Source organism: Bos taurus, chromosome 11 (assembly GCF_002263795.3).
Source record: "Bos taurus isolate L1 Dominette 01449 registration number 42190680 breed Hereford chromosome 11, ARS-UCD2.0, whole genome shotgun sequence".
Taxonomy (NCBI): Eukaryota; Metazoa; Chordata; class Mammalia; order Artiodactyla; family Bovidae; genus Bos; species Bos taurus.
The window spans coordinates 48,340,770-48,368,716 of record NC_037338.1 but is presented as its reverse complement, the minus strand read 5'-3'; the positions used below and the strand labels follow the sequence as shown (position 1 = coordinate 48,368,716).

The window sequence follows — 27,947 nt, the reverse complement described above, 5'->3', positions numbered from 1 at the left end:
TAGAATCATCTGTGTTTAGGGTGGGGCAAGTAGGAGCTGGTGCTGGAACTAAGTCAAGGGCTTGAGGTTTAGAGGAAAACTTTTATTGCAGGTGTTGACTTTGACGGGCCAGAAGAATATCTGATACCCAACAGAGTACTGGGGGAAAATGGGATGTGTGGCCTAATAATGAGCCAACAGTGCTTTCTCCTTAGCCTAAAAATAGGAATGGAGTAAAACCCTCAAACAATTAAAACAAACCAACCCTATATTTAGATCATTTTATTTGAATCGCTGAAAGAGTGGTTGTCATTATTCTATCCATCCATGCACCTGGATAAACTCTGATTATCCACATAAGAACAAAAGTGCTCAAGAGATTATGAGCATTCCTTAGTTCCAAAATCACTCCGTGAATAAATCAGCCAGATAAATGCAGTCATAAAACTATCCTGCCAATGTGTTGGTTCCTCTCAACTTCACTTGTAGATTCAAAGCAATCCTAATCAAAATCCCAGCAAGTTATTTTGTGCATATTGACACATGAATTCTAAAGTTTGTTTAGAGAGGCAAGAGACCCAGAACAGACAATACAATGCTGAAGAACAAAGTTGGAGGACTGATGCTACCTGACCTCATGACTTACTTATAACGCTACGGTAATCAAGACAATGTGGTACTGGCAAAATAATAGGCAAATGTATCAATGGAACAGAACAGAGAGCCCTGAAATAGGCCCCCATAAATGCAGTCAATGGATCTCTGATGAAGTAGTGAGGGTAGTACACTGCAGCAAAGACCATCTTTTCAATAAACAGGGCTGGAATAACTGGACATGCAAAGAAATAAATCTAGACACAGACCTTACATGCTTTACAAGAATTAATCACAGATCATAGTGCATGCATGCTCAGTCATTCAGTCATGTCCAACTCTTTGCGACCCCATGTACTATAGCCCACCAGGCTCCTTTGTCCATGGGATTATCCCAGCAAGCATACTGCAGTGGGTTGCCATTTCCTCCTTTGGGAGATCTGCCCAACCCAGGGATCAAACCTGTGTCTCCTGCATTGGCAGGCAGATTCTTCACCAATGAGCCACCTGGGAACCCCAAATGTAAAATACAAAACTATAAGACTACTAATAAAATAACACAGAAAATCTAAGTGACCTTGGGTATGGCAGTGACTTTTAAGATCCAACATCAAAGGCACTATCATGAAATAACCGGTAAGATGGACTTCATTAATATTAAAAACTGCTCTGTGAGAAAAGCATGAAGAGAATTAGAAAACAAGCCACAGACTGGGAGAAAACATTTGCAAAGGATATTTCTGATAAAGGACTATTATCCATAGTATACAAAGAACTCTTAAACCTCAGCAATAAGAAAATGAACAACCCAATTAAAAATGGACAAAAGTTCTAAACAAATATCTCACCAAAGAATATATACATATGGCAAAAAAGTGTATAAAAAGATGTTCAACATCATATATCTTCAGGGAAATGCAAATTAAAACAAGATTCTGTTTCACACTTACTAGGACAGTCAAAATGCAAAACACAACATCAAATGCTGGTGAGGACGTGGAGCAGTAGGAACTCTCATTACTGCTGGTGGGAATGCAAAACAATACCGCCACTTTGGAACTGTCAGCTTTTTACAGAACCAGACATACTCTTACCATATGATCCAGCAATTGTGCTCCTTGTTATTCACCTAAATGAGTGAAATGTATGTCTACACAAAGACCGCACACAGACATGTATGGCTTTATTCACAGCTGCTAAAACTTTGGAGCGACCAAAATGTCCTTCCACAGGTGAATGTACAGTGTAGTACCTGTGAGCAATGAAATATAATTCAGCACTAAAAAGGACCTATCAAGCCATGAAAAAGACATGGAGGAAACTTACATGCATATTACTAAATGTAAGAAGGCAATCTTAAAGGGCTACATACTGTAGGATTTCAGGAATACACATACTTCTGGGATGTGTATATATACACATATAAGTGGGAGACTACATGTGTCAGGGCAAGAGGTATTTATGGGAACTCTCTTTTCTGCTCAATTTTGCTCTGAATCTAAAACTTCTTTCAAAAGAAGTTTACTTAAAAACTGAACTGCATCCTGAAGATGAGATCAAGAGTAAGAGGACAGTGCCTTGGATTGGAGAGTCCCATTTCGCAGGATGAGAGGAAAAGGTCCTCACTGCAGCACGTCCAATACATTCGCATTTCTCCACACAACCTACGGAAACTGACCTGGGGGGACAGTGGCTGGGTTTTTTTCCTTACCTGTGTAGGGCACATCAGACATGGGCCAGAGGGATTTGGGTTGAACCCCAGTTCTGCCATTTTATGATTTAGAGTATGTCACTTCAGCAAGCTGAGGTGTTTTCCTAATTTGTGAAGACTGAATGATCACATATGTTCAACAGCTTTGTAAACTGTCAGGCCCACACAAATATAAGTCGCTACTGCTGAATGATTTAAAAACGTCACTTAGAAATGTGTGAATCGTTTACACTGCATGACTGCACCATGCCCTTCTCATTGGTCAGCTCCTGGCTTTGAGAAAGCACTGATATGTATGCTCATATCCCATACATCCAAGACAACCAGCTTAACACAGGAGAAGGCAATCAGAGGGTGAGAGAGGCCTAACCCCACTGCTGTCCATAATCTGCAGTGGGAAGGAAAAAGCTGCAGACACATACACCTGCCTCAGGTCAATGTAATATAGCCACCCAGCCCCCAAAACAAGGGGTCACAATTCCCAGGCATCCTTTTGCTTATACAAAGCTGACAAACACAGGAAGAGTAGCTGGCACAGCACCTTGTGGAGGCTGAGGAGCAGCGTCCACTGAGCAGAAGTGCCTTCCACTGAGCTTCTGAGTCCCACATGCCCTGCTGTAACACCTCTTTTCATGGCCGACACAGGACATAATTTGGGCTAAGAGACACCTTGCAAGTTCACTGCACCTGACAATCTATGATAAGACCAAGTGTTAAAGCAGAAATTTATTAAAATCCATTTATATAGTGTTTTGCAGACCAAAAAAAGAAAGTACAGAGTCCTCAACATTCAGGCAATCAATTCTATTCTCTGAAGTGCATTGTGAGAAGACAAGACTTCTTTGCCCTCATCCCCTAAAAAGATAACTTCTATTTATACTCCTGAAAATGATGCATTTATTACACCACCTCTCAAGAACTATCTCACTGAATCCCAAGCCTCTGCAGAGAGAGAAGAGAGAGTAGCAGAGAACCTTCTCCAGAATGCAGTGTCTCACCCAGAGGTGTAGTGCAAGAGACACAGAAATGGCAGAGGCTTCAAGGAGTGTGCGCCCGGTGACGGGGCCAGGAGGAAAGCCTGCGGCCGGCTAGGGTGCCCTAGCTGCGGAGTGTGGCCAGACGGGACTGCATGGCCTCAAGGGCCTCTTCCTCCTCCTCCTCATCTTCTGATGCAGCCATCGCTCCTAAAGGTTCAGGCTCCGGGAGGGCGTCCGTCACCTTACTAGGTGCTTTGCCTAAGGCCCCTGTAAAGAAACAGTACACAGGTCAACACAACATCAGCTTAAGCAGCGGTCCCTCATTTTCTCTGTCCTTCATACCTGGTTCATTTTGACAAGAACAGAATAGGAGCAACAAAACAGCTGTTTTGGTGGGGCTACTATGACAAATGTGCACAAACACCAACTTCTAATATCAAAGTCACAGTAACTAAAGATTTTAAGAATTTTGATTCTGAACCTCTTGATCTAAATCCCTAAACACTAGTGCATACTTAATTTTCAAGATTCATGAAGATGTTAAATATTCTCTCTCAGTAAAACTAAATTGTTTCTAAATTATTACAAAACATTTTCTTGTAGCCTTCATTCCCCCAATAGTTGAAAACAAATAAAAATTAAATCTAGTGAGTTTTGTTATTAAACATAAAACTCAGAAAGTCTAGAAGTGAAAATACAGTTTAAAAGCTTATGAACCATCCCTCATAGATAACTATTATTTTTATTTATCCCCCTGCTAGACTTTTTCAATAGATGTGTTTTTTTAAACAATAGTGTATTTCAGTAACAGTGCTCTCTTCGCATATTATGAACATCTTTCCATGTCAATAAATACATCTCTGTGTAACAACTATGACATATTCCATTACCGTAGATGTAACACAATGGGCTTAACCAATATTCTATTATTAGGCACTTAGCTTGTTTCAAACTTTTCAATATTATCAATAATACTACAGACATCCTTGAGCTAAATCTTAAATTACTAGAATAAGTTCCCAGAAGCCAATCTGTAGAATAAGTTCCCAGAAGCCAATCTGTGAGTTAAAGAGCTTTGCTACTGCCAAACTGCTTTCAAGAAAGTCTATACTAGATTAAGCGCCTGACAGCAGAATACAGGACCAAAAACTTCTTTATCTTTGTATTTTATAAAATATGGTTATAGATATGATACTTGTTTTTCAAGTAATAACTTGCATAATCTAAAGTAAGAAATGTAGGGGCTTCCCAGGTGGCTCAGTAAAGAAATCTGGTAAAGAATCTGACTGCCAATCAAGGAGACACAGGTCTAGGAGGATCCCACATGCTGCAGAGCAACTAAGCCTGTGCACCACAACTACTGAGCCTGTGCTCTAGGGCCCAGAAGCCACAACCACCGAGCTCTTGTGCCACTACTACAGCCTGTGTGCCCTAGAGCCCATGCTCCACAAGAGAAGCCACCACAATGAGAAGCCCACACACCACAACTAGAGAGGCCCCGTGCTTGCCGCAGCTAGAGAAAAGCCTGTGGGCATCAACAAAAACCAAGCACAGCTAAATATAAAATAAATGAAAATTTTAAAAATAATGTAAGAAATGTGGAAGGGAGTTAGAATCTGAAGAAAAAGCTACTAGTTAATCTTGTGAATGCAGGAAGGATGGCCATAAAAGGAGAGGAGAAAGAGGGAGGATCTTGGGTCATACCTGCGGTGATTTCAAACAGAATTCTGTCAATTTCCATTTCTGCTGCTTCTTCCATTTCTTCTTGATCGTCCATGCTTTCAAAAGTGTCCTCTAACATCTCTTCTATGATCCCAGCCTAAATATAGAATAAACCATGTCACTTCCCACAACTGTTAAATCCATTCCTCACAGATGTCCCTGAGGGCCCAGCGCAACAACTGAGATCTGGTGTCTGTGAGTCCAGTCCACCCTTCCCAGGTCTAAGCCACAGGAAACACCACATGCCATCTGCCCTCTCTGGAGGAAGCAAAAAGCCAAAGGGAAACTGCTCTCCAAATTTAGTACTAAGGTTGGAAGGGGGCCTCTATCAGCAGAGTTTCACAGAGTAACTCGGACGATAATGCAGCATGTGGGGAACAACCTGCTGAGACAAGAGGGTGCTGTCTCAGGAAGCATTTGCCCTGATGTCGCAAATCTATGAGTGCAGGAGTTGAGACACAGTATCAAAGTAGGCTGGAGTCACAGAAGACACTATGATAACAAATACCAAGAGCAGGGTGGGGCTCCATAGAACCCAGAAAAGGCCTGTACTTCAGCAGGTCCAAGTGATAGCTGCTGGCCCGGAGTCAGCCTGACGGGTCTGGTAAGGATCAGTCAATTCACCAAAACCTGAGAGAACTGATAAGTCAACATTTCTGGACCCAACAAGGCAGTGCCCACACTCCCTACAGTGAGCCCCATGCCCAGCAGCCTGACGCCAGCCAATTAACCTACTTCATTCTCAAGAGCACAGCCCCACTACAGACACAAGAAAACTGCTCTCTAACACCGGACAACGGTCCCCCTCGCTGAGCAATGTCACGCGAGCATGAGATCACGTGCGGCAGCTCCAGCCCTTGCTCCACCACACTCAGGCAGGGCATGACCCTCACTGACCATGCTGACGGCATCAGATTTAAAGCAAGCCCTCTGTCCTGCTGTCAGACCACTCAGGTGATTCTTAATGTATGAATCTAGCTAGTTCTGTATTCTGCCCATGCTCAGACCCTTTTCCTCCCAACCAAAATGAACCAACAATTTCACATTCAAGGTTACAAGTGGAGCCCTCTGGCCTAGGAGAATGGATCTTACTGCTGGATCAATACATACTAACTCGGTTAAAAGAGCCCAGGGGAACCTGACTCTTAACAGCCTTCCACATCCTGGAGGAGTAAGTGGCCATTCATTTACTCATCCATCCAGCTAGCAACCATTCATTCACCAAATGTCTGCTTTGTGCCACAGATAGCCCTGGGTCTGGGGACTCATGGAATGAGTAAGACTGTGTCTTTGCCCTTGATGTGCTGGGACCCCAGCAGAGGCTTCCGTTTGCACCTGGAGAGGCATCCTTGTATGAATTCAGGAAATATTATCTACTACATATATGCCTTCCTACAAAGCTATATTATTTTCAGTGCTTAGAAACTTTTGTGGAAGAGATTCCAGATTCTATAATCAAGACCCCACCCTCAGATCTCAGTGGCTTATGGGTCAGTGAGCAGGCATGAAGTCACTCGAAGAATGACTGTGTTACCCAGCTCTAGATAGACAGACATCACAATGTGAGGTGAGACACCCACGTATCACTCTCAGAGGATACATCCCACTAACCTGGTTCCATCCTGATCACTGCTCAGGGATTTCTCCTTCCAAAGACCTGGGTTCTGGGCTTTTGATGCTGCCTTTCTTTTCTATCAACTTTCTTCTCCTGTTCCCCTCTCCTGGGCCCAGGAGCCCTGTTTACAACCCAAGTTCATACATCAAATCCCCTGGGAGGAAGGGAGGCAGCTTCTCTGCACAGCCACACACGAGGATTCTCAGGCCACATGCTCACAGCTGTGAGGCAGCACTGGTGGGGCCCGCCTAGCACCAAGTCCTCTGGTGCAGCTCAGGCCTTTGTGCTCCAACCCCAGACCTGTCCTCTCCTACCAAGGCCACTCAGGCAAGTCACCTGGCAACTTGAAGACTCAGTTTCCTACTCCTGTGTAAAATAGGGGAAAAAAATACCAACATCTCAAGGTGACCGGGAGAACTCTCCAGGAGAGCGTGTGTGCTGCACCACAGGCAGCTGGGGGCTCAGTAACAGCACCCTCCTAAGCCCTGTCCCCCACCCAAAGGCCACTGGTGCAGGTCCCTGCCAGGCCCTGGTCCTGGGGCAGCAGCAGTTTACTGCTTTCTATTTGGTTCTCAGTTCCTTTATCTGGGCTTCCCTGGTGGCTCAGATGGTAAAGAATCCACCTGTAATGCAGGAGACCTAGGTTTGATCCCTGGGTTGGGAAGATCCCCTGGAGAAGGAATGGCAACCCACTTCAGTATTCTTGCCTGGAGAATCCCATGGACAGGGGAGCCTGGTGGGCTAAGTCCATGGGGTCACAAAGAGTCTAACACAACTGAGAAACTTTCACTTTCTGGTCTAAGACAGGGGTCAGCCAGCTACAGGCCAAACCCAATCCACTGCTGACTTTTAGAAATAATGTTTTATGAGAACACAGTCATGCTCATTTGTTTACATATTATCTACAGCTACTTTTAAACTACAACGTAGAGTTGAGTAGTTACAACAGAGACCTATGGCCCAGGGAATAAAAAATACATTTACTATCCAGCCCTTTACAAAAAAACTTTGCCAACCCCTGGTCTTGAACCACCTGTTTCACTAACACTCCTCTGGTACAAACAGAGGAACCTGGGTTTTCTTCTGTTTCCTTGTTCACCTCAGAGCCCATAATCCTGAGCTCCCCAAACTCTACAGACAGTTGCTTCCTGGGTCACCCACCTCCCCTGGAGATCTAGACATACCATTGCTCCTTCTAAGGCAAAATGGCAATCTGACCCAGCCTCTGCCATGCTCGGCTCAGACAATTTCAGTGTTAACAGCCTCTGTCCTCCAGAGGACTGGATAAAGACGATGTGGTACATAAATACAATGGAATATTACTCAGCCATTAAAAAGAATTAAATAAGGCCATTTGCAGTAACATGGATGGACCTAGAGAGTGTCATATTGAGTGAAGTCAGTCAGAGAGAGAAGGAGAAATATCATATGACATCCCTTATGTGTGGAATCTAAAAAGAAATGACCCAAACGAACTTACTCACAAAACAGAGAGAGACTAACAGACTGAGAAAAGGAACTCACGGTTGTTGGGGGGAATGTCATGTACACACTGCTATATTTAAAATGGATAACAAACAAAAACCTATTGTATAGCACATGGAACTCTGCTCAATGTTATGTGCCAGCATGGATGGGAAGCGGGTGTGGCATAGAATGGATATATGTATAAGAATGGCTGAGTCCCTTCACTTCACCTGAAACTATCACAACATTGTTAATTGGCCAATACATATATATACCAATACAATTTTTGTTTTGTTTTGTATTTTGTCCTGGTGTTAAAAAAAAAAAAAAAAACCCACAGCTTCTATCCTCAAAATCATTTCTGCCGGGCCACAACACAATGACCTGTCTGCTCCCGTGCACACTGGCCCAGGCTCTGCCGCTGGCTGACTCCTAGTGCTCTGGAAGAGGACACAGGGTCAGCCCCAGGTCACCTTCATCATCTCTTTGGACAGCTCCCGCATGGTGGCCTGGATTTCCGGGATCTTCACAAGACTCTGCATGGCCTTCATCACTTCTGTGCTCTTCTGCAGGGAACCAGCCACTCGCAAAACCGCTGAAAGGCAAAGATGACAGGATCGCTCAACACAATGCAGCACAGGATGGAATAAAGACAGACAGGCAAATCACAGGCTGCTCTAATAAAGGTCAGCGGGAGTGGGCGGGCTCCCAGGGCTATTCATGTGCTTGTGGACTGCATGACTGTGCTGGCTGACTGAAGCAGACTTTGCTAAACTGGGTGCTACTCTGGCTCCAATAGGTACAAATTCTTCAGGCACACCAAGACTCACACCTGAAGGCCAGAGTCTGACCCTGAGGGAACGAAGCTAGCTAGGAACAACTGTGACATCAGGACAAGTCACACACAGAAGAATGTCTCTAGGCCTTGCCAGGGCCAGACTGGAAAAGAGGCTTTAGGCAACGCAAGCAACGCTTCCCACACACCAGTTGATGGATCGCAGCTGCTCTGGGAGGGACCTGCCACTGGTCAATAGGAAAATAAGAGAAAATGTGTGTCAGTGTAAGGTGGTGACAGTTAGAAAACATTCTCTGTAGTCCAAGACCATACACATACTATATATTCTTCTTTTCAATATTTATTTATTTGATTGTGTGGAGTCTTAGTTGAGGCACACAAGATCTTTTGTGCAGCATGCAGGCTTAGTTGCCCTGAGGCGTGTGGGATCTCAGTTCCCCAACCAGGGATCAAAACTACATCCCCTGCACCGGAAGGTGGATTCTTAACCCCTGGACCTTCAGGGAAATCCCTATATTCTTTAAAAGAAATCATGGTAGTAACAAATTATGTTACACAAGGAAGAAAAGCACGTGTCAGAAAAAAATTATTTTATAAGTAAACACAGTTATCCCCACAACAGAATGAGAAAACAAGCCAAAAGCTGGAAGAAAAGATTTTCATCAGCCATTTATGATGAAAAAGATTGTGGTCTAACATATAGAAAGAACTCTTAAAGCTTTTAAAGTGTCATATTTACCATCAATGATAAATATCATCTATGTCATATTTATTATCTAAGTATCTATATTTATCATCAATAAGGAAATGAACAACCCAATTAAAAATAGGCAGGATACCTAAACAAGCAACTCAGAGAAGACATACAGATGGCAAAAAAAGTGCACATAAAAAGACGTTCAACATCCTACGTCATTAGGGAAATGCAAATTGAAACAACAACGAGGTACCAGTACACACCTATTAGACTGGACAAAACCCAAAACACTGATATCAAATGCTGGTGAGGATGTGGAGCAATAGGAACTCTCAATCATTGCTGGTGGGAATGCAAAATGGTACAGCCACTTCAGAAGACAGTTTGTCAGCTCCTTACAAAACTAAATACACTCTTAACATATGATCCAACAATAGCCCTCCTTGGTATTTACTCAAAGAAGTTAAAAACTTATGTCCACACAAAAACTTGCATGTGAATGTTTACAAGAACTTTATTCATAATTGCCAAAACTCAGAATCAACCAAGATGTGCCTTGCAAGTGAACAATAATGGATAACAGAGTGTGGGACATCAACACAGTGACTATTAATCAACATTAAAAACAAATGAGCTTTCTTGAAAAAACATGGAGGAAACCTTTTATGTATATTACTAAGTGAAGGAAGTCAATCTAGGAATTCCCTGGTGGTCCAGTGGTTAAAAATTCACCTGCCAATGCAGGGGACATGGGTTCAATCTCTAGTCTGGGAAGATTTCATATGCCATGGAGCAACTAATAAGCCCATGCACTACAACTACTGAACCCATGTGGCCTAGAGCCTGTACTCCACAACCAGAGAAGCCACTGCAACGAGAAGTCTGTGCACTACAGTGAGAGAGTACCCCCACTAGCGGCAATGAGAGAAAGCCCATGCGCAGCAATGGAGACCTAGCACAGCCGAAGATTAAATAAATATTTTTTTAAAAAAGAAAATCTAAAAGGCTACATACAGTATGATTCCAAGTATATATATGACATTCTCAAAAAAGGGAAAATTATGGAGACAGTAAAAAGATCAGTGATTGCCAGGAGTTAAAGGTGGGAGGGATGAAAGGCAGAGCACAGAAAATTTTCAGCTGTATACATTTCACAGTAAAATAAGAATCTCCAAAAATAAAAAGGTTAGTATTCTACAGAAAACATAGAGCTAGCATGATAAAAGCTAGCTGACATTTAAACTGAGAAAGGTCACAGTCACACAGAGGGGCTTGTGAAGCACATGAGCACTTCATGCTTAGAGCGCTCTGTGCTTTGGATGATGGCTATTCTGACTGGTGCGAGGTGATACCTCAATGTAGTTTTGATTTGTATTTCTCTAATAATGAGCCATGCTGAGCGTCTTTCCCTGTGTTTATCAGCCATCTATATGTCTTCTTTGGAGAAATGTCTGTTTAGATCTTTTGCCCACTTTTTGATTGGGTTGTTTTTCTGGTATTGAGCTGCATGAGCTGCTTGTATATTTTGGAGATTAATACTTTTCACTTGCTATTACTTTCTCCTATTCTGAGGGCTGTCTTTTCACCTTGTTTATAGTTTCCTTTGCTGTGCAAAAGCTTTTAAGTTTAATTAGGTCCTACCTGTTTATTTTTGTTTTTATTTCTATTACTCTAGGAGGTCAGTCACAGAGGATCTTGCTGTGATTTATGTCAAGAAGTGTACTGCCTATGATTTCCTCTAAGAGCTTTATAGTTTTTGGCCTTACATTTAAGTCTTTAGTGCATTTTGAGTTTATTTTTGTGTATGGTGTTAGGAGATGTTCTAGTTTCATTCCTTTACATGCAGCTGTCCAGTTTTCCCAGCACCAACATACTAAAGAGGCTGTCTTTTCTCTGCTGTATATTCTTGCCTCCTTTGTCAAAGACAAGGTGCCCATGAAGTGAAGTGAAGTCGCTCAGTCATGTCTGACTCTTAGCGACCCCATGGACTGCTGCCCACCAGGCTCCTCTGTCCATGGGATTTTCCAGGCAGCTTCTAGTAATTTAATATAAAATAAGTATAGTATTTAATATAAAATAAGTCATGGGAATGTAATGTACAGCACAGGGAATTATAGTCAGTAATAATGCAATAACTTTGTAGGATAAGTTATTAGATTTACTGAGGTGATCAAGTTATAAAGTATATAAATGTCAAATCACTATTCTGTACATCTGAAACTAGTATAATAGTGTATGTTGATTACACTTCAATAAAAAAGAAAAAAAGCCAATCCTAAGAGGTTACTTACATATGGGCTGATTCCATTTATATAACATTTTTGAAATAGTAAAATTATAAAATTAATGTGGCAGCCAGGAGGGGAGGGGAGTTTGGGGGAGAATGGATATATGTATATGTATGGCTAAGCCCCTTAGCTGTTCACCTGAAACTATTTTTTGTTAACCTGCTATACGCCAATACAAAATAAAAAGTTAGAAAAAAAAAACAGACTAATGATTGCCAGATATAAAGAGGGGGTGGGGATGGGAGGGAAGTGGGTGTGGTTACAGATGTGCAGCATGAGATATCCCTGTAAAGATGGAAACTGGAAGAATTCTAAAGCTTGACTGTATCAATGCCGACCTCCTGGGTATAATACTTACTTTAACTCTGCAAAATGTTACCACTGGGGGAAAATGGGTAAGGGGTATACACAGAATCTCTCTGTATTATTTCTTACAACTCCATGTATGTGAATCTACAATTCTCTCAAAAAGCTTAATTTTAAAAAACCCTCAGAAAAGAGTATATAAAAACAAAGCAACATTATGTTACCATGCCTGCTAGAGATACAAATGAAACACACACACAAATACAAGTTCTGCTATAAATTATAACAATAACCAAATATGGAAACAAAGCAGCTAAATACAGATTTAGCTTCATAATCATAGATACAAAGACCAATGGGAATATTCTGAGTCTGATTTCAATAATTAAAGCAACAAAATTACAAAGTTGTTTCCACTTATCATAGGTTCTTGTGGCAATTATAGCTAAATTTAAATAAATCAGAAAAAAATATTAAAAATGGCATCAATAGCGAAATGCAATTCCCTGAGAGCAAGGGCCCAGGGGAGCAACACATTCACAAAAGCCATCTTAAACATGGCCATTATAAGCAGAATGAATAGTTATAAGAAAATATGGAGTCTTACAATAAAGTTTCATAAAATTAAGTTAAAGTCACAAAGTGTCCAACTCTTTCTGACCCCATGGACCATACAATCCATGGAATTCTCCAGGCCAGAATACTAGAGTAGGTAGCCTTTCCCTTCTCCAGGGGATCTTTGCAACCCAGGGATCGAACCCAGGTCTCCCACATTGCAGGATTCTTTACCAGCTGAGTCACCAGGGAAGCCCACTACAGGGATAGATAAGGCTTAAGATTCCAGAGGGCTGATTACCTCCAGCCACTCTCACCTAATGCCAACCATGGGCGCTCACACTACACCTACAGCTGAGTAAAGTAAGTATTCATATGAATAATGACAAAAATCAACTATAAAACAAATGGAGACAATCAATTCACGAAGGAGATGTTTTTTACCCTTAAAAATTTTTCTGTTTATATTGTATTTTGTTTGTGCAAAGGAAAAATATTTCATATGAAAATGATGAAGCACTACAGAATTTGAATTTATAAAGTTTCGTCCCCATTAAACTCTTAACTCCCCATTCCCCTCTCCCTCCACCTCTTGGCAACCACCATCCCACTTTCTCTATGATTCTGACTATTCTCCATACCTCACAGAAGTGGAATCTCATAGCATCTGGCCTTTGGTGACAAGCATACTGCACTTAGCATAACCTTAGCCTTCAAGGTACCCAAAGTTGTAATGTGTCAGAACTTCCTCCTTCTTTTTTATATTTTAAATATTTGGCTGCACCCTGCAGCATGTGAGATATTAGTTTCCTGAACAGGAATTGAACCATCGCCCCCTGCATTGGAAGGCAGAGTATTAACTACTGGACCACCAGTGAAAGTGAAAGTTCCTCCGTTGTGTCTGACTCTTTGTGACCCCATGGGCTATACATATATATAGTCCATGGAATTCTCCAGGCCAGAATACTGGAGTGGATAGCCTTTCCCTTCTCCAGGGGGTCTTCCCAACCCAGAGATCGAACCCAGGGAAGTCCCCAAAACCTCCTTCCTTTTTAAGGCTGAACAGTAGTCCACTGAACTATATATACCATGTTTTGTTTATCCACTCATCCTTCAGTGGACAACTGAATTGTCTTTACCTTTTGCCTGTTATGAATAATGCTGCTATAAACATGGATGTAAAAACATCTGTTTGGAGTCCCTGCTTTCAATTCTTACTTATCCAGAAGTGGAATTTCTGGACCATATGATAATTTTGTTTCCCGCCCCACCTTCTTAGCTTCTCTTAACTTTCTCTCCCAACCAAAACATACTCATCATCTGTCTTGTTCTGCAAGAAGCTGCTGTCAGAAAGTAACACTTGGAAAACATCTAATCATGACAATGTATTAATAGCTGACAGGACTTAATACACCACCCCTCCCAGGGACATCTACATTTGAAAAGAGAAACATCTTAAGGAGAAGAAATGACTTCATCAAATGGTGACTTTTCAAACAATAACAGGCTCAGGGTGGGATGGGGACATGGGAACTCATGTCACAGTATTTCTAGTTTTCTCTTTTCTCACTCCCAAAATGTAGACGTCCCTCTCCCTCTCTATTCTGGGTTCTATTATCAGTTACCTTCTCTGTTGTATTTAATTTGCCAACAGACAACATCCAACTATAAACCCCCTCAACAACCCTCCCTGGGGATTCCTCCGGCCAGGCACTGTGCTGAGGTGCTGGGGAAGCAGGGCGACCTGCACGGAGCCAGTCTGACATCCCCAAGTAGAGTCTTCTGTCTCTCTTAGGCCTGCTTCTCCCTCCTTCTGGGTTTCCAGAGTCTTTAAATGCCCTGTGCTCTTTCTGGGTTCAGGGTTTGGAGCACCTTAGGCTTATTTCTACCTTCACCACGTTCACTTACTTGGCATCCAGAGCAGTTCTCCAATGTCCTCTCTCCCACTCATCCTACCAGACTAACCCAGCTGGGCCCTGACCATCCCCTCTCAGGTCCCCCGGCCTCCTGCCTGGCTGCACCTGCAGTTGTGCTCACAGTACTCGATGAGGCTCTCTCCTGTTTAGGAGATGAAGTCACCACCCTCAGCTGAGAGCTCCAAACTCTGACTGCAGATTACCTTTCCAGCCTCACCTCCCACTCCCCTGTCAAGCACTCGTGTCACACTGAATCAAGGGCTTTGCTGAGCACAGTCTGAACTACTTCCCCTGTGCCTCCGGGCCCCCACTCATCTACCCGGACGCCTCTAGTTCTCCCTCAGAGCTCTGCTTCTGCACCCCCACTGCAGCTGATCTGCAGGGCCTCCACACTGGAATCTGAAAAGCCCTGCTCTTCTTACAGCTGTCCCAACTGTCTTCTTCACCTCCCTGCTCATCCTTTTCAGCCATCCTTCTCCCTTGCGCCCAGGTACCCCAATCTCCCAGAACTACTTCCTTCAGGGTTCAAATACATAGTTCTTTTGGCCCTAAGGCCTTCACACAGGTCACTGACACTCTGGTTGGAATAAGTCCCCCCTTAATTACTCATCCTTCAGATATCATCAGAGACTGAAAGGAGCCACCCTTGAGTGCATTTCCCTTTTATAGTCTCCTAGTGCTCATTACAATGTGCATTTATAAATACCCATTTACTTATTAAGTTTATTATTTTATTAGGTATGCTTCTTTTTATTAAATTTATGTATTTTTGCTTTTTACTCCAAAACTAGAGGCCAATGACTGTCTTTACAGTTCATTATTTTATGTCTGGTGCCCCCAAATACATCTGGCATATAATAGTGGCTAAAAGAAATGGATTTATTACATGAATTATAATTTTTCTCTTTGTAGCTTAAGCTACCTACCTGAGAAGACTGCAGAAGCTTCTTATGAAACTCATACTTAATCCAACCTCTCCACTCTCTTTCCTCCCTCTCTCGTAAAAAGAGGAAAGAGATAAGGAAGAAAAGGGTGGTGGGAAGAAGGCACTCTGAGAAACAATGCAAGGAACATAAAAAAAATTTTTTTAAGCTATTAAGGAGGTAGAGAAGGAATGGACTAGGAGTTAGGGTTAGTAGATGCAAACTATTACATACAGAATAGATGGAAAACAAGGTCCTACTACCTTATGGCACAGGGAGCGATATTCAATGTCCTGGGTAAACCATAATAAAAAAGAATGCATATTTTAAGACTATCAATAAGAAATATTATATTCAGGAAATAAGAATAAAATGATATTTTTCAAATAAAGATCAGAGAACTCTTTTCCAAAAATTAAAATTAAGATAGATAAATTCAAGAAAAGAAATAAAAAATAGAGAAAATTTAGGAAGTGTGTTCAGAAGGCAGAACACAAAGACAAAATTGATGATGGTAACAAAAATTATATTTAGAGCCCACACATATAGCAATTACCAAGGGCCAGGCACTGAATTAAGCCTCACAATTACCCTATAAGGAAGGTACTATTATTATTTCCAAAGTGAAAACAGGAAAGATTAAAAAAAAAAAATTATAAAGGATCAGCCCAGGAAATCTAGCATTTGACTAAAATCTTTTCCTATCAGAAAGAAACAGAAAATACAGTGGAAATGAAATGATCACATTAACATACCCAAGACTTGAAAGACCAAGGAACACAAAGGATGGAACTCTTTGTCTTTTAGAAACCCGTGTGGAAACATGTGCAGAAGAAACTACATGAAGTCTTGGATTCTCAGGGGGGAACATAGGGCGAAGTCGGGGATATGGATGAAGTAAGGCTAGCCAAGATGCTTGGATGGGCATATTAGTTTTGACATACCCATTAAGAATGAGTGGAGATGCCAGCTATACCCTACAAGTCAGGCCTGAAGATAAAAATCTGGAAATCAATGGCGTTTAAAGGCACGAGGTTAGATGAGCTCACCTACAGGGAGAAAGGAAAGATGGAAAAGAGGAGAGGAGCTAGAAAAGAGTATTTTAACATAAGTATCAAATAGCAAATATTTTACTTTGCAGGTGTGATAAAGCCACAAAGACTATATATTTGAAACAACAATATATGTTGTTATGGGTGTATATTTAAAGAATAACAATAACCCTGTATACGAGACAGCAAAAGAGACACTGATGTATAGAACAGTCTTTTGGACTCTGTGGAAGAGGGAGAGGGTGGGATGATTTGGGAGAATGGCATTGAAACATATATAATATCATATATGAAACGAGTTGCCAGTCCAGGTTTGATGCACGATACTGGATGCTTGGGGCTGGTGCACTGGGATGACCCAGAGGGATGGTAAGGGGAGGGAGGAGGGAGGAGGGTTCAGGATGGGGAACACGTGTATACCTGTGGCGGATTCATGTTGATATATGGCAAAACCAATACAATATTGTAAAGTTAAAAAAAAAAAAAAGAATAATAGGCTCTTAACTACGCTGTTTGTGTGTTATGTTCACTATTGGAAGTACATGCTACAAGAGATTTTTTTCATATAGATTAGTGAGTATTTGTGAGCTGTAATTCCTTGAAAAGATATTTTGGATTCAGTATATAGGAAGAAAAGGTGAACAGAAGAGCATGATCAAGCCCACTAGTTCCCAGAGACATGTTATAACATTTCTCAAAAATTAAAAAGTCTAAAAGAAAAAAAAAATTAAAAAGTCTGACAAGGACTGATGAAAAGGTTCAAAAAAAGAACCCTCATCCGCTGCTGGTGGGAACACAAATTAGCCTCTTTGGAGAGCAATTTTGCAGTTCTAGTAAAATTTAAACCCAGCTATTTTTAATGCAGCAATTCCACTTCTGAGGATATAACTGTCCTAAAGAAACACATGTGCAAAAGTGAAGACATTCATAGCAGCACTGTTAGTAATAGTAAAAACTGAGAAAAGCTTAAGTGTCCATCAATAGGGAAAAGAAAAATAAAATGTGATACATTCAAAGGATGCAATACGACCTAGGACTTAAAAATATGTATTTATCATCTCAAAACATACTCATCATTAAGTTGGTATGGTAAATATCATACCAAAATATATTATTATATGGGTATATTTCAACCTTACAATGATAAATGGCAAACAATGCAGAATGAAACACAAAATATAATACCATTTTTATATATTTTAATAGTTATGATAATGGTTACCTCTGGGGAGACTGAAAGAGAAAGGAATGGGGTTGGAAAGATATATCAGAGAAGCTTCAAGTTTAGTAATACTGCTTTCTAATATAAAAACTGAAGCAAATATAATAAAATGTCAAATTTTATTGGTTCTGGGTGTTAGGTACATGTGAAAGTCACTCAGTCTATCCGACCTTTGCGGCCCCATGGATATACAGTCCATGGAATTCTCCAGGCCAGAATACTGGAGTGAATAGCTGTTCCCTTCTCCACAGGATCTTCCCAACCCAGGGATCGAACCCAGGTCTCCCACATTGCAAGTGGATTCTTTACCAGCTGAGCCACCAGGGAAGCCCAAGAATACTGGAGTGCGTGGCCTATCCCTTCTCCAGTGGATCTGCCTGACCCAGGAATCGAAGCAGGGTCTCCTGCATTGCAAGTGGATTCTTTACCAGCTGAGCTACAAGGGAAGCCCTTGTTAGGTACATAAGCATCCAATATATTATCTTTGCAACTGAGGAGAAGAGTCTATGTATGCTATGCTATGCTATGCTAAGTCACTTCAGTCGTGTCCGACTCTGTGTGACCCCATAGACGGTAGCCTACCAGGCTCCCCCATCCCTGGGATTCTCCAGGCAAGAACACTGGAGTGGGTTGCCATTTCCTTCTCCAACGCATGAAAGTGAAAAGTGAAAGTGAAGCTGCTCAGTTGTGTCTGACTCTTAGCGACCCCATGGACTGCAGCCTACCAGGCTCCTCCATCTATGGGATTTTCCAGGCAAGAGTACTGGAGTGGGGTGCCATTGCCTTCTAGGGCCTTATTCATAGGAAGAGAAAACGCAAAATAAGCTAAACATTTTCTGATGTTGATCCACTAAAGCAAATGCTGAAAAAATTTTAAATAATCTTATTATAGTCAATTGAACACGTACCTTTTCAGCTGGCTGCAGAAAAAAACAGAAGTGAATATGAAGATTTCACTGATGGCTATAAAGTGTATTTAGTTTTCAAGATAACAGTAAGATTACACAGTTTCTCTCTGGTACTGAATACCTGGCTTGTCCAAAAGGCATATATGTAGGTTATTTATCCAATATTTAAACAGCCTAAATACATCACTTTAGGGCTGAAATAACACAGTTTTTAAAACTTAAGAAGCTACAGTATAAATAGCTCATTTTTTTTAAACTCTTTCTCAATTCATAGATTATTTCTTCAGTATCTGGAGAAAGAAACTGATATATTCACTATTAGGCATAGTAAAAATAAAAACCCACATCCAAATGTTAAAATTGAACATAAAGAAATACTTTCAGAGCCAAATACAACCAAATAATGAATCAGGCACTCATGTGGCACCAGCCTCTACACTGAAACATTCAAGTCTTCTAATTCTTGAATGTGATGTACTCATCAGAATAGTAACTGACAGAGTTGAAGATGCTGTTTGTTTTTTTTTCTGGCCACGCCATACAGCTTGTGAGATCTTAGTTTCCGAGACCAAGGCTTGAACTTGGCCCTGGCAGTGAAAGCATGAGGTCCTAACCATTGGACCACCAGGGAATTCCCTGAAGATATTCTTTAGTGGAAAAATTTCCCTGTAATTTCAGAGTCTGTACTCTGTCAAATTATCTGACAGTCATTTGCTGCCATTCATTCTCAAAGAACTCTAGTTCTGGGTTAGGATTTCTTCATTTAGCCAAAATTAAGTAAGAAAAGAAACCAACTGGATGTAAAATGTAACCTATGCCTCAAGCTGTCAGTGACCTGGAGACAGATGCCTGTGAAAGATGGCAAACCATATTATACTGGATCCTGAAAGCTAAGTAGATTAGTAGGTTTCTTCTTAAATATTATGAGTTAAAAAAAAAAAATTAAGTCCATATGTATGCTGAATACCTAACACAAGGCCAGCAGGTTCCTAAGATGTAAGAAAGCCTCAGGCTGAGAGCCAGAGATGAGGAAGAGAAGGAGGGGAGTAAAAGCCAAAGCCAAGCTTAGACTATTTAAAATCCTACTTGAGGCAGCTCTGGGTCCAGGACAGAGGAAGCTCTTTCTTTGTCCTCTCTCTAAGGCCTGGGCCCACTTCTTATTCCTAGGACTCAACCTTCAGGTCATTTTTCAACACTGTTCACATGAGGAAATAGTCTAAATTCTAAATGAAGCAGGTTAAGCTGTAGACGTTCCCATTACTTCAACAACACTGGCAAAAGAAAATCAATAACAGTAAAATAAAAATGAAAATACTAAGTATTATTTTGCATTCGTGTAACTCCCCACCTAAGACAATATAAAGAGTAAATGCCAGAACTGAGACTGTTCTTCCTATTCAAGGAAACTAGTGTTAGGATATGGCAAGAGCCTCAGTTAATGAGGTGGTTGTAAGAACTGCTGTCTTACCCAGCTGGTTCTTCATCCCCATGAGCACGGAGTTCATGTGCGCTTTGGATGCATAGAGCTTGCTCACGGCCTTCCTTGACCTGATCATCTCCTTGGCCAGAACCACACAGACATCCTTCTGACCCTTCTTGGCAGCATCTTTCACAGATCGTTTCACTTTTTCTTCTTCTCTTTGGATATCTAAATTTAGAACAGAACACAAAACACCAAAAGATTAAGGGTAAACCAGGAGATGGCATCACTGACTCAATGGATGAGTTTGAGCAAACTTGGGGAGATACTGAAGGACAGCGAAGCCTGGCGTGCAGCATTCCATGGGGTTGCAAGGAGTTGGACATGACTTAGTGACTGAAGAACAAGGAGATTTACTAGCACTGAAATCTGTTCTCATTGTGATCTAAATGTGTCAAGTAGGAAACAGGAGGATATAAACCAAATAAAAATAATAAATTATTTCTAATATTATTTCCAATATCACATTAAAGCAATATAAGTTAAACAGAAAAATAAATCCTATTACACCAGACAAAATTTCAAGACTGCTTTTGCAAGCCCATTCTAACATCTGTTGGTACTGGTATTAAGGAACCTGCAACTTAAGGAAAGCCTGAACATGCTAAAAGTATTACAAAACAGCGTGATGACTTACTGACATACATCATGAAATGATCATGGTAAGTTTAGTTAACATCCATCATCTCATACAGATACAAAACACAGAAAAACATTTCTTCCTTGTGATAAGAACTCAGGATTTACTCTCTTAACAGCTTTCATATATAACATACAGCAGTATTAATTATATTTATCCTGTCATACATGACATCCCTAGTGCTTATTTATCTTATACTGGAAGTTGGTACCTTTTGACCACCTTCATCCAATTCTCACTCCCTGCAAACTCGACCTCTGGTGACCACAGATCTTATCTCTTTTTCTATGAATTTGCTTGTTTGTGGTTTTTTGAACTATAAGTGACCTATAGTACTATGATAGGTCCTGGTGCACAGCAGAGTGATTTGGTGTTTCTGTACATTACAAAATGATCACCACAAGTCTAGTTACCACCCATCATCATAAAAGATATATTATTATTATTGATTATATTTCCCACTCTGTACATTTCATCCCTGTGATTCATTTATTTTGTAACTGGAAGTTTGTACCTCGTGATCTCCCTTATCTGTTTCACTCATTCCCCTGCACCCCTCCCTCTGACCACCGTTTGCTCTCTGCTTCAATAACTGTTTCTGTTTTGCTATGTTTGTTCATTTGTTGTTTTTTAGATTCCACATATATGTGAAATCATATAGTGTTTTCTTTGTCTCATTTCACTTAGCATAATTCCCTTGAGGTCCATCATGCTGTCACAAACAACAAGATTTCATTCCTTTTTATGGCTGAGTAATATTCTAGCATATATATGTATACACATACAACATCATTAGCTATTCATCTATCATGGGTACTGAGGTTGCTTTCATATCTTGGCTACTGTGAGTAATGCTGCAGTAAACATAGGGATGAATATATCATTCCAAATTAGTGTCTTTGTTTCCTTTGGGAAAATACCCAGACATGTAACTGCTGCATTATATGGTAGTTCTAGTTTTTTGAAGAACCTCCGTGCTGTTTTCCAGTTGCTACACCAATTTACGTTTCCATCAATATTGCACAAGGGTTCCCCATTCTCCCCATCCCAATCCAACAATTTTTATTTGTTGTCGTTTTAATAATAGCCATTTTTCACAGGTGTGAGATAGTGTCTCACTCTGGTTTTGATTTGCATTTTCCTGATGATTAGTGATGCTGAGCATCTTTTCATTTGTTTGTTGGCCATCTGTATGTCTTCTTTGGAAAAATGCCTATTCAGGTTCTCTGCCCATTTTTAAAATCAGTTTTATTGCCTATTTGAGGTTTTTTATGTTTCTATATAACTTTGAGATTATTTGTTCAGTGAAAAATGCCATTGGAATTCTAATAGGTACTGAAATCAATCTATAGATGACTTTGAGTAGTATGGTTATTTTAACAATATTAATTCTTCAAACTCATTCACATGGTATAGTTGTTTGTGTCATTTTCAGTTTATTTCATCAACATCTTACAGTATTCTGAATACAAGTTTTTTACCTCCTTCATTTGATTTACTCCTAGGCACTTTATTCTCTTTGATGCAATTGTAAATGGAATTGTTTTCTTAACTTCTCTTTCTGATGGTTTGTTGTAAAAAAACATAAGATTTCTCTATATTAATTTTGTATCCTACAACTTTATTGAATTCATTTATTACTTCTAATAGTTATTTGGTGGTGTCTTTAGGGTTTTCTATACATAGTATCATGTCATCTTCAAAAAGTAACAGTTCTTCTTCCTTGCCAGTTTGGATCATTTTATATCTTTTTCTTGTCTGATTGTGTGCCTAGGACTTCCAAGGCTATGTTATATAAAGAGCGCAAAAGTGGGCCACCCTTGTCTTGTTCCTGATCTTAGAGGAAATGCCTTCTTTCAGCTTTTCACTCTTGAATATGACGTTGGCTGTAGGCTTGTCATATAGCCTTTATTATGTTGAGTGATGTACCTTCTCTAGTCCCTTTGTTGAGTTTTACATCATAAATGGATGTTGAATTATGTCAAAAGTTTTTTCTGTATTTATTGAGAGGACTGTATGATTTTTATTCTTCAGTTTATTAACGTGGTATATCACAACGTATAATTTGCATAAACTGAACCATCCTTGCGTCCTTGGGATAAAATGCCACTTGATCATGGAGTATAATCCTTTTCAATGTACTGGTTAATTTGGTTGCTAATATTTTGTTGGGAATTTTTGCATCTATGTTCATCAGTGATACTGGCCTGTATTTTTCTATTTTGTGTGTGATATCTTTGTCTGGTTTTGACATCAGGGTGACGCTGGCCTCAAAGAATGAGTTTGGAAGTTTTCTTTCCTATTCAAATTTTTGGAATAGTTTGAGGACAGATGTAAACTCTTCTTTAAATATTTGGTAGAATTCACCCATGAGACCATTTGGTCCTCAACTTCTGTTTCTTGGGAGTTGTTTTCTTGCTGATTTAATTTCATTACTGGTAATAGGTCTATTCATATTTTTTATTTCTTCTTGATTCAATCTTGGAAGACTCTATTTCTAAAAATTCACCCATTTCTTCTAGTAATCTGTCCATAGTAATCTCCTATAATTCTTTGTATTTCTCTAGTGTCAATTTTAAGTTCTACTTTTTCCTTTCTGATTTTATTTTATCTACTAGGCCCTCTCTTTTTCTTGACGAGTCTAGCTATGGACTTTTAAATTTTGTTTATCTTCTCAAAGAACCACCTTTTACTTTCACTGATCCTTTCTAATGTTCTTTAACTTTTTCTATTTCATTTATTTTTTCTCTGATCTTCTTTATTCATTCCTCCTACTAACTGGGTTTGCAAGTTATTTATCCTAGTTCCTTTATTTGAAATTTTTTTCTTATTTCCTGTGGTAGGCTTATATTGCTATAAACTTCCCTCAGAACTGCTTTTGCTGTATGCCATAGATTCTGGATTGCTGTGTTTCCATTTTCACTTGACTCCACATAATTATTTTTTTCTTTTCTTTTGCTGCACTGCATGGCTTGTGGGATCTTACTTCCTCAACCAGGGATCAAACCTGGGCCCTAGGCAGGAAGAGTACAGAGTCCAAAACACTGGACTGCCAGGGAGTTCCCTGACTCTAAGTATTTTTTGGTTTCCTCTTTGAGTTCTTCAGTAACCCACTGGCTTTTGGGTAGCATACTGTTTAGTCTCTATGAGTTTGTGTTTGCAGTTTTTTCCCCTTTGTAGTTGATTTCTCACAGTATTGCAGTCTCATAGCATTGTAGTTAGAAAAGATGGTTGATGGTCTTTTGATCTTGTTTTGTGGTCCACTGTGTGATTTATCCTGGAGAATGTTCCATGTGTACCTGAAAAGAATATGTATTCTGCTGCTTTTGGATGGAATGTTCTGTAAATATCCAATAGGGTTTGAAATAAAGAGGTGTGAATTTCCAATTTTGTTCTTTTTCAATGTTTATTTTTTTTGCTCTCTGGAATCCCTTGAGATCCCATATGAAGTTTAGGACAGATCTTTTTCCATTTCTTCAAAAAACTTTATTGGGATTTTGATAAGGATTGCATTGACTCTATAGATCACACTGAGTGCTACGACATCTTAACAGTTAATTATTCTAATCCATGAATATAGGATGTCTTCCCATGTATTTATGCCTTTAATTTCTTTCAGCAATATCTTATAGCTTTCATCATAAGCCTTTCACCTCCTAGGTTAAGGTAATTCCTAAGTATTTTATTTTTGGTACTATTATAAATGGCACTGTTTTCTTAATTTTCTTTTCCAGCTACTAGCATACAGAATAATACAACTGATTTTTGTTTTGTATCTTGCTACTTTGCTAAATTCATTTACTAGTTCTAATAGTTGGGTTGTGAAATCTTTAGGGTTTTATACATGTAAGATCACATTACTGGCAAACAGATAATTTAACTTCTTAATCCACAATGTGAAAATCTATCCTGGATAATGTACCTTGTGCACTTAAGAATGTATATTCTGTTGTTGTTGCATTGAATATTCTATATATGTCTCTTGGATCTAGTTGATTGTTGTGTTGTTCAAGTCATCTTTGATCCTTACTAATTTGTCTGATTGTTATATATTCACTTTTGGAAATGAGTTATATTAAAGTCTTCAACTACTGTTGTAGAATCTACTTTCCTTCATATATTTTAACCATGTGTCATTAGGTGCATAGATGTACGTAACTGTTACATCTTATTGTGTTAAAATATAATGTCCTTCTTTGACTCTTATAATCTTTTCTGATTTAAAGTTTATCTTATATTAGTACAGCAACCTCCATCCTTTAAGTTACTATTTCCATGGCATATCTTTTTTCCTTTCTTTCACTTTCAAAACCTATTTGTATCTTTGGATCTAAAGTGAATCTCTTATATACAGGACACACTAGGGTCATTTTCTCCCATTCTGCCAAGATCTATTTTTGATTGGAGAATTTAATTTATTTACATTTAAAGTAATTAATATGGGAAGGAAATCTTTAAAAAAGAGGAGATATATGTATACATATAATATACATAATATACAATATGTATACATTGTATACATATATGTATACAATGTTGTGTTGGTTTCTGTACAGCAAAAACTAACACAACATTGTAAAGCAACTATATGCCAACAAAAATTAATTTAAAAAAAGTAATTACTGATGAGCAGGAGCTTAATTCTTCCATTTTGCCTCTTTTGTCTGTAGGTCTTATAGTTTTTTAACTTTGATTTCCTACATTATCTTCTTCTGTGCTTATGTGTCTTATTTCAAGTTCCTTTTCATTTGCTTTTGAGTATAATTTACAGCTACTTTCTTTGTGATTATCATGGTAAATGCACTTAATATACTAATGTGATAACACTAATTTGAATTTATATGAGCTTAACTTTAATATTATACAAAAACTTTACTTCTTTACAGTTTTGTCTGCACCCCCATTCAGTTACTAATGTCACAAAAGTACATCTTTCTGCACTATATGTTACAAAATAAAGCCTAACATATTTTTAAATGCACAAGTTTCCTAAATCATGTGAAAACAAAAAATGAAGTTACAAACCAAAGTTACAAAAATATTAGCTTTCAAAATTGCCCATGTATTTATCTTTAATGGAGATATTTATTTTTTCATTATAGCTTCAAGTTACTATCTATTGTAACTATCTACAGTAACAGTTTGTTACTATCTATCAACCTGAAGGACATGCTTTAGCATTTCTTGCCAGGCAGGTCTAGTGATAACAAACCCAATGAGCTTTCGTTTAAGTAGGACGGTCACTCCTTTGTTTTGCTGGATATAGGATTCTTGATATACAGGTATCTTCTTCCAGCACTTTAAATATATAAACTCACTTCCTTCTGGAGCTCAATATTTCTGATGAGAAATCTGTTGAAAGTCTTATTCAGGATCCCTTGTATGTGACAAGCCATTTCTTGCTGCTTTAAACATTCACCCCTTGTCTTTCTATAGTTTGATTATAATATGCCTTGGCATGGGCCTCTTGAGTTTATTCCACCTTAGAGTGTGTGGAGCTTCTTGGGTGGTTATATTCACATTTTTCATGAAATATGTTAAGTTTTTATCTTTATTTCCTCAAATAATCTCTTTGCACCTTCTCTCTTTCCTTTTCTTCTGGGACATCCACAATGTGTATGCTGCCCCAACTGATGGTTTCCAACAGGTCCCTTAGGCTCTGTTTGCTTCATTTTTTTTTTCCTTCTGTTCCTCAGGCTTGACCCTTTCAATTGTACTATTTTCAAGTTCATTAATTCTTCTGCCTGCTCAACTCTGCTTCTGAATAACTCTAGAAATTTTTTCATTGAATATTATATTTTCCAAGTGCATAATTTCTTTTTGCTTCTTGTTCATGTTTTCTGTCTCTTTATTGATACTTCCATTTTGCTTATTATCATTTTCTTGACTTTGTTCCACCTTACTTTAGTTCTTTGCATGTCTTTAAGATGGTTGTTTTAAAGTCTTGTTTAGTAAATCTGTCAATCTGGTCTTTTTCAGGGAAGTTTTCTGTTCATTCCTTTCAATGGTCCATACTTCCCTGTTTTTTTTTGATACCTTGTGATCTTGTTGCTATTTTGAAAACTGGACATTTAAGCTTTTTAAGATGATAACTCTGGAAATTAGATTTTCCTACTTCCCCAGGGTTTGACAGGCTTTTTTGTTTGGTTTTATTGCTGTAGGGTATCTCTGTACTGAGTTCATCCTGAGATGTAAACTTAGCCTTTTCAGGTCTTTTCAGAACCTGTGTATTTCCCTGGGCATGCACAGTGACCACCTATATTCCTCAGTACATGTGGTTGCTTCTCTTTGTTATTTTTAAAATATTTTATTTATTTGGCCATACCAAGTCTTAGTGGTGGCATGTGGGATCTACTTCCATGACCAGAGATCAAACCCAGGCCCTCTGCAGTGGAAGTACAGTGTCTAAGCCACTGGACCACCAGGGAAGTCCCTGTGGTTGTTTCTGATTGTCTTAGTCCTTGATGTCAGGGATGTAAAATGGTACAGTGCTGTGGAAAATGCTATCATGGCTAAAATTAGTATCTAAAATTAAATACAGAATTAATTACCACTTGACCAATCTTTCCCTCTCCTAATGCCCACCACCACCCCCCCCAAAATTTATTTAAATACAGAATTAATTACCATGTGACCAATCCTTCCCTCTCCTAAACCTTCCTCACCACCCAGCAACCACAAGTCTGTTCTCTATCTCTGAGTCTGTTTCTGTCTCATAGTTATGTTCATTTGTATCATAGCTTACATTCCACATATAACTGATATCCTATGTACATAAACTGATGAATGCAAACCATTTAAAAATATACAGTTCACTGATATCAAGTACACTTACACTGTTGTACAGCCATCACCACTATGTCCTGAACTTTCCCTCCATCTCATGTTGAAACTCTGTTCACATTAACAGTGACTCTCCATTTTTCCTTCTTCACATTCCCTGGTAATCACTATTCTGCTTTCTTCTCTATAAATTAGACTCAGTGTAATGAGAGTATTTGTCCCATTGTGTCTGGCTTATTTTACTTCATAATGCTTTCATGACTCATTTATGTGCTAGCATGTATCAGAATTTCCTTCTTTTTAAAGACTGAATAAA

At 39.4% G+C, this 27,947-nt stretch overlaps 1 protein-coding gene across 1 annotated transcript in view; it reads right to left on the bottom strand.

The window, feature by feature from the left end:
• Nucleotides 1–246: 246 nt before the first annotated feature.
• The window catches only part of CHMP3 (charged multivesicular body protein 3), a 42,914-nt gene continuing 15,213 nt past the window's right edge, over nucleotides 247–27,947 (bottom strand). Inside the window, exons 3-6 of the mRNA NM_001035051.3 lie at nucleotides 20,197–20,376; nucleotides 8,539–8,660; nucleotides 4,966–5,080; nucleotides 247–3,528 (exon numbers count right to left, since the gene is read on the bottom strand). Of these exons, the coding sequence (NP_001030223.2) occupies nucleotides 3,383–3,528; nucleotides 4,966–5,080; nucleotides 8,539–8,660; nucleotides 20,197–20,376 (563 nt within the window). The 3' untranslated portion in view covers nucleotides 247–3,382. The remainder of the gene's footprint in view (nucleotides 3,529–4,965; nucleotides 5,081–8,538; nucleotides 8,661–20,196; nucleotides 20,377–27,947) is intronic.